This window comes from Mobula birostris, chromosome 3 (assembly GCF_030028105.1).
Source record: "Mobula birostris isolate sMobBir1 chromosome 3, sMobBir1.hap1, whole genome shotgun sequence".
Classification (NCBI taxonomy): Eukaryota; Metazoa; Chordata; class Chondrichthyes; order Myliobatiformes; family Myliobatidae; genus Mobula; species Mobula birostris.
The window spans coordinates 25,580,979-25,594,969 of NC_092372.1; the positions used below are offsets into that span (position 1 = coordinate 25,580,979).

At 41.6% G+C, this 13,991-nt stretch overlaps 1 protein-coding gene across 2 annotated transcripts in view; it reads left to right on the top strand.

Moving 5' to 3' along the window:
• Window positions 1-13,299, top strand: part of dnai1.2 (dynein, axonemal, intermediate chain 1, paralog 2) — a 207,974-nt gene extending 194,675 nt beyond the window's left edge. For both annotated transcript variants that reach the window (XM_072251762.1, XM_072251763.1), the window contains one exon: window positions 12,848-13,299. In XM_072251762.1, the coding sequence (XP_072107863.1) occupies window positions 12,848-12,949 (102 nt within the window). In that variant the 3' untranslated portion in view covers window positions 12,950-13,299. The remainder of the gene's footprint in view (window positions 1-12,847) is intronic.
• Window positions 13,300-13,991: the final 692 nt, after the last annotated feature.

A 13,991-nucleotide genomic window follows, 5' to 3' on the forward strand; every position in this document is an offset into this window, starting at 1 on the left:
GGCATTTATAGCGAGAGGATTCGAGTACAGGAGCAGGGAGGTACTACTGCAGTTGTACAAGGCCTTGGTGAGACCGCACCTGGAGTATTGTGTGCAGTTTTGGTCCCCTAATCTGAGGAAAGACATCCTTGCCATAGAGGGAGTACAGAGAAGGTTCACCAGATTGATTCCTGGGATGGCAGGACTTTCATATGAAGAAAGAATGGATGAACTGGGCTTGTACTCATTGGAATTTAGAAGATTGAGGGAGGATCTGATTGAAACGTATAAGATCCTCAAGGGATTGGACAGGCTAGATGCAGGAAGATTGTTCCCGATGTTGGGGAAGTCCAGAACGAGGGGTCACAGTTTGAGGATAGAGGGGAAGCCTTTTAGGACTGAGATTAGGAAAAACTTCTTCACACAGAGAGTGGTGAATCTGTGGAATTCTCTGCCACAGGAAACAGTTGAGGCCAGTTCATTGGCTATATTTAAGAGGGAGTTAGATATGGCCCTTGTGGCTACGGGGGTCAGGGGGTATGGAGGGAAGGCTGGGGCGGTGTTCTGAGTTGGATGATCAGCCATGATCATAATAAATGGCGGTGCAGGCTCGAAGGGCCGAATGGCCTACTCCTGCACCTATTTTCTATGTTTCTATGTTTCTATAAGTCGAGGGATAGAGTTTAAGAGTCGCGAGGTAATGATGCAGCTCTATAAAACTGTGGTTAGGCCACACTTGGAGTACTGTGTCCAGTTCTGGTCGCCTCACTATAGGAAGGATGTGGAAACATTGGAAAGGGTACAGAGGAGATTTACCAGGATGCTGCCTGGTTTAGAGAGTATGGATTATGATCAGAGATTAAAGGAGCTCGGGCTTTACTCTTTCAAGAGAAGGAGGATGAGAGGAGACATGATAGAGGTATACAAGATATTAAGAGGAATAGATAGAGTGGATAGCCAGCGCCTCTTCCCCAGGGCACCACTGCTCAATACAAGAGGATATGGCTTTAAGGTAAGGGGTGGGAAGTTCAAGGGGGATATTAGAGGAAGGTTTTTTACTCAGAGAGTGGTTGGTGCATGGAATGCACTGCCTGAGTCAGTGGTGGAGGCAGATACACTAGTGAAATTTAAGAGATTACTAGACAGGTATATGGAGGAATTTAAGGTGGGCGCTTATATGGGAGGCAAGGTTTAAGGGCAGGCACAACATTGTGGGCCGAAGGACCTGTAGTGTACTGTACTATTCTATGTTCTATGTTCTAACTGTCCAACCACTCGATTACACTAACTTGCTTCAATGCTCCAAGTCACATTAAGGCATCACCTGCCACTACATGTAGTTGACCAAGCATTCAGCAAAAGGAAAGTATCCAGCATTTATTTAGTCCTGCATCTGTATCTTAAACTCAACTCCTTATTTTTACAATGACCCCTAGTTCTACATCCTCCACTAAAATCTGCTCCATATCCACCCTGTCAAGACTCCTTGGGATATTGTATGTTTCAGTCACCCCCTTGCACTTTTCCAAACTCCAGTAAATGCAAGCCTCACTAATCCAACATTCCCTCCTCAGAGAAACTGCCCATTCCATATGCTAGTCCAGTAAATCTTCTCTGAACTGCCCCTAACATATTAGCATGCTTCCTTAAAGAGGAGACCACAATACTGTACATTGTCTTCATGATAAGCCTGTGGTCTCACCAATGCCTTATATAAATAAAGTGTACCTCTCCATTTTTGTATTCTAATTCCCCTCTGAATTATAAAATCATGTTAAATTTCCTAATCAGTCACTGTATTTACTCAATAACCTTGTGAAAATAATGCACTTGGACACTCAACCCTTCTGCAACTTTAAACTTTGTGCAATTGGACGCAGAGTTGTAGTTGGGGACATGAAATGGAGAACAATTGAGTAAGTATCGAATGCCCTCCAGCTTCCTCTCTGAATGTAAGTGCACTGAGGATGAAACACTCTTTCAGATGGTGGAAATCTGGAACAACATTCAAAATCCTAGATGAACTCAGTGAGTCAAGCAGCTTTCATAGAGGGAAGTTGACAGTCCAGTTTCAGTACTGGCAAGTGGGGAGATAACCAGTATAAAAGGGTGGAGGAGATAGCAGAGTAAGAGCTAGTGGGTGAAACATGAATCTAGGTGAGAGGAGGTGGGGAGTAGAAATGATGTAAAAAGCTGGGCGGTGGCAAAGGGCTGAAAAGAGGGAATATGATGGGAGAGAACAGTGGACCATGGAATAAAGGGCCACCACGTTAATGTAGCGGTTGAAGCAATGTTTCACGGTGTTAGCTGTAAGATCAGGGTTTAAATACCACTGCAGTTTACAAGTAGTTTGTATGCTCTCTCCATGACCACATGGATTTCCTCTGAGTGCTCCTGTTTCCTCCCACATTCCGGAGGCATGTGGTTAGTGAGCTGCAGACATGCTGTGTTGGCGCTAGAAGTGTGGTGACACTTGCCGACTCCCCTCACAATTCTCATTAATTTGAGATTTGACGCACACAACACATTTCACTGTATGTTTTGATGTACAATACATTTGACAAATAAGGCTTATCTTTATCTTTAATCTTTAGGGAGACTGGAAAGAGGAATATATGGGTGGTAATTTTCATTTGTACAGTTCTAAATTATTACATTCACTATAGCATTACTAAGTTATTAAGATTTGAAAATAATTTAATTGTAAACTTATAGAAATTTAAATCAACATAATATTTATAGAAGTATTTCACGTTTTTGCATACTTGCAACCCTATTGTTAAACTAAACAGAAATTCTAACTGTGCTATGTAGTGTTTCTCTTGATTTCATGTCAATAACTCTGAAATGAAACCATTCATCAGAGACTGTGCCAATGATGAAGATCTTTCTGGATTCTGAACAAAACTTAATGTTACTGACATTCTGAATGAGCTAAACATTGATGATGAGAAAGCAGCAGACTAGCGGCATTTAAAGTGGATAGGTCAGCTGGTTCAGGACATCCTGAGTCACTGAGTTATAACAGCAGTACAAATGATGAAGAAATGTTTATTTTTGAGCTCAAAGGAAGTAAAATCACGATGTTCACCAAGCATGTGTACTAGATCCATGGCTTTTCTTAATATAAAAGTGAATAGTGGCAAAGTGAATAGGAATAAGGAACCTTGGTTCTCAAGGGATATTGCAACTCTGATAAAGAAGAAGGGGGAGTTGTATGACATGTATAGGAAACAGGGAGTAAATAAGGTGCTTGAGGAATATAAGAAGTGCAAGAAAATACTTAAGAAAGAAATCAGGAGGGCTAAAAGAAGACATGAGGTTGCCTTGGCAGTCAAAGTGAACGATAATCCAAAGAGCTTTTACAGGTATATTAAGAGCAAAAGGATTGTAAGGGATAAAATTGGACCTCTTGAAGATCAGAGTGGTTGGCTATGTGTGGAACCAAAGGAAACGGGGGAGATCTTAAATAGGTTTTTTGCGTCTGTATTTACTAAGGAAACTGGCATGAAGTCTATGGAATTAAGAGAAACAAGTAGTGAGATCATGGAAACTGTACAGATCGAAAAGGAGGAGGTCCTTGCTGTCTTGAGGAAAATTAAAGTGGATAAATCCCCGGGACCTGACAGGGTGTTCCCTTGGACCTTGAAGGAAACTAGTGTTGAAATTGCAGGGGCCCTGGCAGAAATATTTAAAATGTCGCTGTCTACAGGTGAGGTGCCAGAGGATTGGAGAGTGGCTCATGTTGTTCTGTTGTTTAAAAAAGGATCGAAAAGTAATCCGGGAAATTATAGGCCAGTAAGTTTAACGTCGGTAGTAGGTAAGTTATTGGAGGGAGTACTAAGAGACAGAATCTACAAGCATTTGGATAGACAGGGACTTATTAGGGAGAGTCAACATGGCTTTGTGTGTGATAGGTCATGTTTGACCAATTTATTGATGTTTGACCAATCTATTTGTGTTTTTCGAGGAGGTTACCAGCAAAGTGGATGAAGGGAAGGCAGTGGATATTGTCTACATGGACTTCAGTAAGGCCTTTGACAAGGTCCCGCATGGGAGGTTAGTTAGGAAAATTCATTCGCTAGGTATACATGGAGAGGTGGTAAATTGGATTAGACATTGGCTCAATGGAAGAAGCCAAAGAATGGTAGTAGAGAATTGCTTCTCCGAGTGGAGGCCTGTGGCTAGTGGTGTGCCACAGGGATCAGTGCTGGGTCCATTGTTATTTGTCATTTATATCAATGATCTGGATGATAATGTGGTAAATTGGATCAGCAAATTTGCTGATGATACAAAGATTAGAGGTGTAGTAGACAGTGAAGAAGGTTTTCAGAGCCTGCAGAGGGACTTGGACCAGCTGGAAAAATGGGCTGAAAAATGGCAGATGGAGTTTAATACAGACAAGTGTGAGGTATTGCATGTTGGAAGGACAAACCAAGGTAGAACATACAGGGTTAATAGTAAGGCACTGAGGAGTGCAGTGGAACAGAGGGATCTGGGAATACAGATACAAAATTCCCTAAAAGTGGCGTCACAGATAGATAGGGTCGTAAAGAGAGCTTTTGGTACATTGGCCTTTATTAATCAAAGTATTGCGTATAAGAGCTGGAATGTTATGATGAGGTTGTATAAGGCATTGGTGAGGCCGAATATGGAGTATTGTGTTCAGTTTTGGTCACCAAATTACAGGAAGGATATAAATAAGGTTGAAAGAGTGCAGAGAAGGTTTACAAGGATGTTGCCGGGTTTTGAGACTTTATTCCCTGGAGCGTAGAAGAATGAAGGGAGATTTGATAGAGGTATATAAAATTATGATGGGTATAGATAGAGTGAATGCAAGCAGGCTTTTTCCACTGAGGCTGGGGGAGAAAAAAAACAGAGGACATGGGTTAAGGGTGAGGGGGGAAAAGTTTAAAGGGAACATTAGGGGGTGCTTCTTCACACAGAGAGTGGTAGGAGTATGGAATGAGCTGCCAGACGAGGTGGTAAATGCGGGTTCTTTTTTAATATTTAAGAATAAATTGGACAGATACATGGATGGGAGGTGTATGGAGGGATATGGTCCGTGTGCAGGTCAGTGGGACTAGGCAGAAAATGGTTCGGCACAGCCGAGAAGGGCCAAAAGGCCTGTTTCTGTGCTGTAGTTTCTATGGTTTCTATGGTCTATATAATAATGATTAAAACTTGGATGCACAGAGCAGTTTCGAAATTTTAGTTGAAATTTGGATCTATGTGAACCAGGAAGTGGATAATAGTAAAACACAAGGAGATTTGGATAGATTGGTGAAATAGGAGGGTTGTTATCAGATAAAATTTGATGCCAAGAAATGTGTAGCGTTACATTTCAATAAGAATGTGGAAAGTCAATACAGTATGAACTAAAGAGCACTGTTCTAAAAGGGCTTTGAGAAAAGAGAGGCTTACATGGTTTCTTGAAAGTGACAGAGAAGGTTAGGAAAGTTGTTTAAAGAAGGGATATCAAATTCTTGGCTTTATTCACAGAAGAGGGTATGTGTGCAACATAGTCACAATAAGCCTTTCTAAAACTGATTGAACTGCAGGTGCAGTATTGTGCCCATTTCTTGGCAGCAGATTTTGGGAAGGATGTAAATGCTTTAGAAGGCCTTAGAGAAGGTTACAAGAAGATCTGATAGAGATATTTAAGATATTCGATTTGGGATCCTACCAAGAAGCATATATTGACCTCCCCCCTCACTTCCCGCTTTCTGCAGGGATTGTTCCCTGTTATTCCCTTGTCCATTTGTCCCTCCCCACTAATCTCACTCTCAGCAATTATCCCTGAAAGCAGCCAAAATGCTACACCTGACCATTCTCCTCCTCCCTCACCTCCATTCAGGCCCCGAAACAGTCCTTCCAAGTGAGGCAATACTTTGCATGTGAATCTGCTGGGGTCTTCTATAGTATCCAGTGCTCCGAATGTGGCCTCCTCTACACTGCTGAGATCCATTGTAAACTGGGGGACCGCTTCACCTATCACCTTCTAGCTATGTTATCATCTGTTGATGGTAGACAACCAAATTTGTATACAGTTCCTGCTGCTTAACCAATATTTTGATTGTAATTTATTGCCCTTACAGTCTTAGACCATGGGGGGGGGAATGAATTTGTAAATTTTCTTTTCATTGGCAGCAAAATAAGGTGGGGGCACAGAATCAATGAGTCATGGTAGTAATAGCACCAACAGAGGCTATTTACACTGTTGTGTCTGTACTAGTTCTATGAAAATGCAGTCAAGTTATGTTCAGTCTCCTGGCCTTTCCCCATAGCTTTGTAAATTATTTCCTTTTAGTTATTCAGCTCACTTTATCATGTCTCAACGATGATACCTGGCAGTTTATTCTAAACCATGGCCATTCATTATAGTCATAATCATGGAATCATACAGAACTACAGCAGATAAACAGGATCTTTGAATTATTATTCTGCCTTGGCCCATCGACTTGCATTTGGACCACAGTCTTCCATACCCCTCCCATCTACGTACTTACTCAAGCTTCTCTTAAATGTTGAAATCGAACCTGCGTTCACCACTTCAGCTGGCAGCTAATTCCACACTCTCACCCCTCTGAGTAAACAAGTTCCCACTCATGTTCCTTTTAAACATTTCACCTTTCACCCTCTAGCACCTTTCAACTCAGGACCTCTAGTTCTAGTCTCACCAACCTCAGTGGAAAAAGCCTGCTTGCATTTATCATATCTATAACCCTCATAATTTTGCATACTACCCCCTAAAATTTTGTATGATAAACTTTTTCCAAATGTCACTTTTGGTTTTTCTGTCAATCACCTACACTCTATGACCAATGTGAATTGTGATTCACTACCCACACCAAAATATTGCCTAGAATGGAAATCTAAAGTTATTTATGATAGATCTGAGATATTGGAAGAGAAATTGGTCTGTGAAACAATTGAGAAGTGGACTCACACTGACTATGCAACCTTTTTGTTGCACATCCAAGTTAATTTTTCATTGACTTCAGCAAATAACGAATCCTTAGAAATTTCTACTCTCTATCTACAATGTTCTTCTTCATAATAAATACTAAAAACAAAGGAACTTATGTTTAAAATACAAAACAGGTAAAAATTGCTGCTTCTGTTTATATCACAAACCACCTTAACTTCTCGTACTGCCTCATTGCCCTCACTGGACAATACTGGTCTAGAAATATAATCATGTAGTAACCACTTTTCAAGCACCTTTTAACATCCCAAAATTTATAGCCAGAGATCCCATTCAAACATATGGTTGGAATTTAAACAAATAATATATTTAGCCACCAAATAGTGATTACATACAAATTATGCTTCAATTGGTAAAGTAGCTTGAATTTTCAATGTGTATAGCAGTACTGAAGTCTTCTCATTTTATGTTCTTACTCAGCCTTAATTTAATATTACTGAGGAGTCATTTTAGGCCATGAGACATAGGAGGAGAATTGGACATTTGGCCCATCACGTCTACTCCACCATTCAATCATGGCTGATCCTTTTTTCTAACTTCCTCAGCCCCACTCTCTGGCCTTCTCCTCATAACCTTTGATACCATGGCTAATCAAGAACCTTTCAATCTCCGCCTTAAATACACCCAATGAATTGACCTTCACATCTGCCCATGGTAATAAATTCCACAAATACACCACCTTCCAGCTAAAGAAATTTCTCTGCATCAGTTTTAAATGGACGCCCCTCCTGAGGCTGTGCCCTCTTATCCTACACTCCCCCACCATGGAAAACATGCTTTCCACATCTACTCTGTCTAGGCCTTTTAACATTCGAAAGGTTTCAATAAGAACCCGCCCCCCCCCCCCCCACCATCCTTCTAAATTCAAGCAAGTATTGGTCCAGAAGCATGAAACGTTCCTCATATGATCACCCTTTCATTCCTGGAATCATCCTTGTGAACCTCCTTTGAATCCTTTCCAATGCCAGTACATTTTTTTTCAAATAAGGAACCCCAAACCATTCACAATACTCAAGATGAGGCCTCACCAGTGCCTTATAAAGCCTTAGCATTATATCCCTGCTCTTATATTTTAGACCTCTTGAAATAAATGCTGACATTGAATGCTAGCATTCAATGCATGCTGACAGACCCTTCAAGACCTGGCTGTGACACACCATGTGTCTGCCTTCTGTGAGGCTGGTTTTGCAGCTTGCCAGGGTATACTTGAGGTTTGCCGGAATCAGGTGCAGGGGACAAGTTGGGTCCTCACCGATCCATTGGTGAAGGTTTTTTGTGAGGGGAAGCATATCATATGTAGCTCTGAAGAGAAAGCTAAGTCTGTTTGCTTCCATCTCCCATATGTCCTTCCAGCTGATGTTCCTCCTCTCAGTGCTTTCCCACCACAGCCATTGCCCCTGCTTAGCCAGGGAAACAGCCTTTGCACTTCTGTCTGTCTCTTCTTGTCACCGTACTTCCTCGACAAACATCTTCCTTCACTCTGGAATTGTGGCCTTGTGCCAGGTGAGTCCACTTGCTGCCAGACCATAGCCTCCCCTGCCCTGTTGGACTTGCCCCACAGTGTCTCTATGCCTAAGGGCAACAGTTGCTCGCTGCACTGCACCAGCTGGGGTCCATTTCCACCCAGTTCATAAGGTCCATGCAGCATTACTGATGGTCTTGTCATGAGTGTCTTTGAGTGTCATCTGTGGATGCACCTTAGAATACTTGAAATCCCCTGTAAAGCCAGTGAAAGGTAGTTCAAGGGCTCCTTTATCGTAGAGACTGATGTTAATGATACACCCTGGGACACCTAGCCACTTCTTTCACAAATGACGTGATGATTCACTCAAGCTTCTTCACGGTTGTAGTGGAACATCATAGATAGTGGGTGGTCACATCACCCGGGGTAGGAGTCCAAACTGTAAGCACCAGTTTTCCAGACAACATGGTCCTGTTGATGTTATTTAGGCCATTGGTGATGTGTATTTTTAGTTGCTGCACCTGCTTTGTTCATGGGACTGGTGTTGTACCGTCTACCCAGGCTTTTGACAGGTTGTCTAGTCACAGTTGGAATTGGTCATCACTGATGAAGAACTTAAGTGTATTTCAGCTTTCCCTTGACTATGGAGATGCTTTGCAACTTGCTGGGTTTGATTTTCATTCTGGCCCACTTGATGTTTTCCTGCAGCTTTCCAAGTAGTTGCTTGGTACATGCTGTAGTAGTGGTCAGTGTTATTATATTGCCCATATGCCCTAATAGGGGAAAGACAAAGTCCAGCACTTGTTCTTTCACCACATACCATGCATCTTGAAGCCCCGATAATGACCTCCATGGCCATTGTGAAGGCCAGGGGTGATATTATGCAACCTGCCATAATGCCTACTTCCAGTCTCTGCCTTGTTGTGGTAAAATCTGCTGTTGTGAAGCACAATTGTAGGTTTTGAAAGTACAACTTCCCCAGCAGTGCGATGGGCTTTAGTGTCTGGAAGAAGTCAAATGCTTCCCAGAGGAGTGCAGGGGAATTGAGCCAAATGCATTGTCAAGGTCCAGGAAGATCACATAGAGATCCTAGCTGCTTGGATCTGATGCCATATCATGCTTGTATGTTCCAAGTACCCAGAGAACCCTGGAATTCCTGTTTACTGTTTCTCTCCAGGTAGCTAGCCAGCCTCTGTACCAATACAGTAAAGAAGATTTTCCTGTCAATGTTCAAAAGGCAAATTGGTCAAAACTGACTGATGATTTCTGCAAGCAAGAGAAAATCTGCAGATGCTGGAAATCCAAGCCCAAATCCCGAAACCCCGGCCCAAAACGTCGACTGTACTTGTTTCCATTGATGCTGCCTGGCCTGCTGAGTTCCTTCAGCATTTTGTGTGATGCTTTCTGCATCCTTTTCTTTGGGAATCGGGACACCGCCAGCCCTTTGCCACACTTTGGGTATTACTTGCCTCTGCCATACTATCCTCATGAGCCTCTAGAGAAACAACAAGCCGTCTGGTGTGTTCCTTTAAAGCCTATACCGTACTCCATTAGACTCAGGAGCAGATGCACACTTGCCCATCGGACTGCCTTCTCCACTTCCCTCCATTTTGGAGGGTCAGAATCCAGGTGGTAGGTGGAGGGCTGGATTGGTGTGATGTCAGATGTAATGATCATATGTCCGGCCTTTTCAAGTTGGTGTGAATCTTTTCCAGGTGCTCTTCCAGTTCCTGCTTTGATGTTTTCAAAGTTCAACTTTCTTCCGTTGTGAAGAAACCTTTCATGAACTTAGAAGGGTCTTTGTAGAACTGTGTTCTTGTTTGTTCTTTCTCTTTGCACAGCTTTCTTAGATTCCCAGCTCTTCACAACTTTGTCCACCGGCTCATGATGTCCACTTGAAGTTGGTTGAGGCCTTCCCTCTCACTATCTGGGACTTTCTTCCACTGTTTCCTTAGCATCTCTCTCCAATTTACCTTGGCCAACTCCTCTCTTACACCACTGTAATTTCCTTTACTCCACTAAAATACTGCTACATCGGACTTTACTTTCTACCCGTCAAATTTCATGTTTAACTCAATCATACTATGATTACCGCCTCCTTGGGGTTCCTTTACCTTAAGCTCCTTAATTGCCTCTGGTTCGTTACTTAACACCCAATCCAGTATAGCTGATCCCCTAGTAGGTACAATGACAAACTGCTCTAAAAAGCCATCTCATAGGCATTCAACAAATTCACTCTCTTCGGATCCTTTACCAAACTGATTTTCCCAAACTACCTGCATGTTAAAATCTCCCATGACTATCATAACATTGCCCTTTTGACACAGTTTTTCTATTTCCTATTGTAATCCCAGCTACTGTTTGGAGACCTGTATACTCTTGCGGTTTCTGAACTCAACCCACAAGGGTTTAACATCTTCCAATCCTATGTTACATCTTTCTTCTAGTTTGATGCCATTCTTTAACACCAGAGCCACCCTCTTTGCCTACCTTCCTATCCTTCCAATACAATGTGTAACCTTGGGCATTCAGCTCCCAACTACATCCATCCTTCAGCCACGATTCAGTGATGGCCACAACATCATACCTGATAACCTGTAAGAGTACAGCAAGGTCATCCTCCTATTTCCTATACTACATACATTGAGATATAACACTTTGAGTACTGTATTTGCTGTCCTTTTTGATTCTGCATCCCTGCTGGCTGCCATTTTGTCCTATCCTCTGCCTGCCCTTCCTAACAGTCTGACAGCACACTATCTTTGCTTTTTTTACCATCTATCCTATCCTGAGTCCCTTCACTCCAGCTCCCATCCCCCACCAAATTAGTTTAAATCCTCCCCAACAGCTCTAATAAACCTACCCATGAGAATATTGGTCCCTTCAGGTTCAGGTGCAACCCGTCCTTTTTGTACAGGTCATACCTCCCCTAGAAGAGATCCCAATGATCCAAGAACCTGAAGCCCTTCCTCCCTGCACCAGCTTCTCCAGCCACACATATATCTGTCAGATCATCTTGTTTCTACCTTCACTGATGCATGGCATGGTAGCAATCCAGAAATTACTACCCTGGAGTTCCTACTTCTCAGCTTTCTGCCTAGTTCTCTAAATTGTCTCTTCAGGACCTCATTGCTTTCCCTTCCTAAGTCATTGGTACCAATGTGTACCAAGATATCTGACTGCTCTCCCTCCCTTTCCAAAATGCTGCGGATGCAATCTGAGATGTCCCTGACCCTGACACCTGGGAGACAACATACCATCCAGCTGTTCTGTTCATGTCCACAGAATCTTCTGTTTGTTCCTCTGTTGAGTCTCCTATCACTACTGCTCTCCTCTTCTCCCTCTTTCCCCTCTGCACCAGGGACCCATGTTCAGTGCCAACAACCTGGTCTCTGTGGCATTCCCCTGGGACATCATCTCCCACAACAGTATCCAAAACAGTATTTTCTTGGTATTAAATTGAATAGGATAAAGGATAAAGTAAGATAAACCCTTCTGTGCCAAATTTTAATGACAGAATTTCATTAATTATGCAAAGGAACAAAGGAGGAAGAACTAAACAATGTACTATAATAATTGATCAAGAGGCATGTTTCTGAACCCAGCCACAGGAGCTGGAAAATTTAGATTCATGTGAATAATAAAAGTCCGGAGTGAAAAGCCAAAAGAAAGAATCAAACTACTAGGTCCAGGCTCTGCAATGTGTTTGATCCTTCCTTATCCTCAGAAATGGAAATGAAGCAATCAGAAAACCAAGACGAGATGGGATATGCTGGTGGTGCTAGCAATATTCACATCTGTCACCAAACAATAAATAAATATTATCATGCTTATCTCATTATAATATTTAGTTTGTATAACAGCAAAGTGTTGCTTTATTTATATTAATATTATACAATATAATAACTATATATTATATTTGATTGCAATAGGGTCTATCCAGGTGCAGATGATGACACAGAATACTGTGAGGTCAACCCAGTATCTTTCAGGGATGTTAACCTTTAGGCCAGGATTAACAATCTGGCAGTCTGAGTTCATATCACTAAATTCACTAAAAATCAGGAATTTAAAAAGAAAGCTTATTGTTTAATCCAACCTGGCCCACAAATATCTTTCTGGGGTGGAAATCAGCTATTTGGACCCACACGGGTCTATATGTGACTCCAGGTTTATCACTGTGGTTGTCTCTTAAATGGCCAAACAAGAGCAATTAGAGATGGGCTATAAATCTACTCCTTGCCAGTGACACCCAGATCCTGTAAAACGAATAAAGAAGAAACAATCCTGCTAATGTGTGGTGGTTCATGATGCAATTGATCTTACATGGCTGGATATTTAGATTTGTTTCTCTAATACAATCACTGCTCACTTTGTGTGTTGTGCTCCAAATTAATTATTATCCCTATCAATTTTAGGCAAAGAAAGGACAAGAAGTGCAAAAAGGGCCCGAAGTGGAAAAAGCTAAATTGGACAAGCTACTGGCTCTGGTTAGAGACCCCAATGTCAAGGAGACCTAATTAGCCCTTGCAATGAGGATACTTATTCAATGTTTCCAAATGAATCAGCAGTCATGTGTAAGCCTGACACCATCAAAGCTACTACTACTTAAGAAATGAAATACCCTGCATGTTTTTTGTTTATAAACACAGCACAAAACCCTAACAGCATAGGAATGTTTTGAGATATAATGAGATAAATCTGTCAATTTAGTATATTTACAAATTTATTTTTCCTCCTACTTATTGATGATTTTCTTGTAGGAAAATCTAGAGAAATAAACAGATACTTTAGAACTGGTAGATTACTTTTGTGCAGCTTACAAAATAAAGTCTTGTATTTTACTTGAATTCTGGAGAGAAATAAAAGCTTTGAGCAAAATATTTTATAAATTGACCAAGAGTTATTCTTGACTTTCCATTGTGTTACTGCTATAAATTAATATACAGTACCATGCAAAATTCTTAGGCACATATATATAGCTAGGGTGCCTTAGGCTTTTGTACAGTGCTGTATTTGACAATGTGGAGCGCAGGGTGAGTTGTGAATCTGGCCGGAGCAAAGGATGTTGGAGATGGCGAGGGTGGAGCGCTGCAAGAAGGGTGTGAGACATGAAGTGGAGGAGGAGTGCTAAGGGCAGGGAAAGGGTGGTGAGGGTGCAACCACACCCAGCCCTGAGACACCAGGCAAGGTCATTGGATTCCAAACAACTGCTTTATTGATCCCAGAATGTCTCTGTGGTGCTTACCGCTCCCTCTCACTCTCCATTCACAATAGAGACCATATTAGAATCAGATTTATGATCACTCACATATGTCATAGAATTTGTTTTTTGCAGCAGTACAGTGCAATACTTAAAATTACTACAATACTGTGCAAAACTCATAGGCAGTCTCTCTCTCTCTCTCTCTCTCTATATATATATATATATATATATATATATCCGCACACCTAAGTTTTTGAATAATAGTATATCCTGGATTAATAATAATAGATAATTAAATAATATTTAATATTAATTAATAATTCCAGATTATCAGGGAAACTAAAAATCTCACCCTG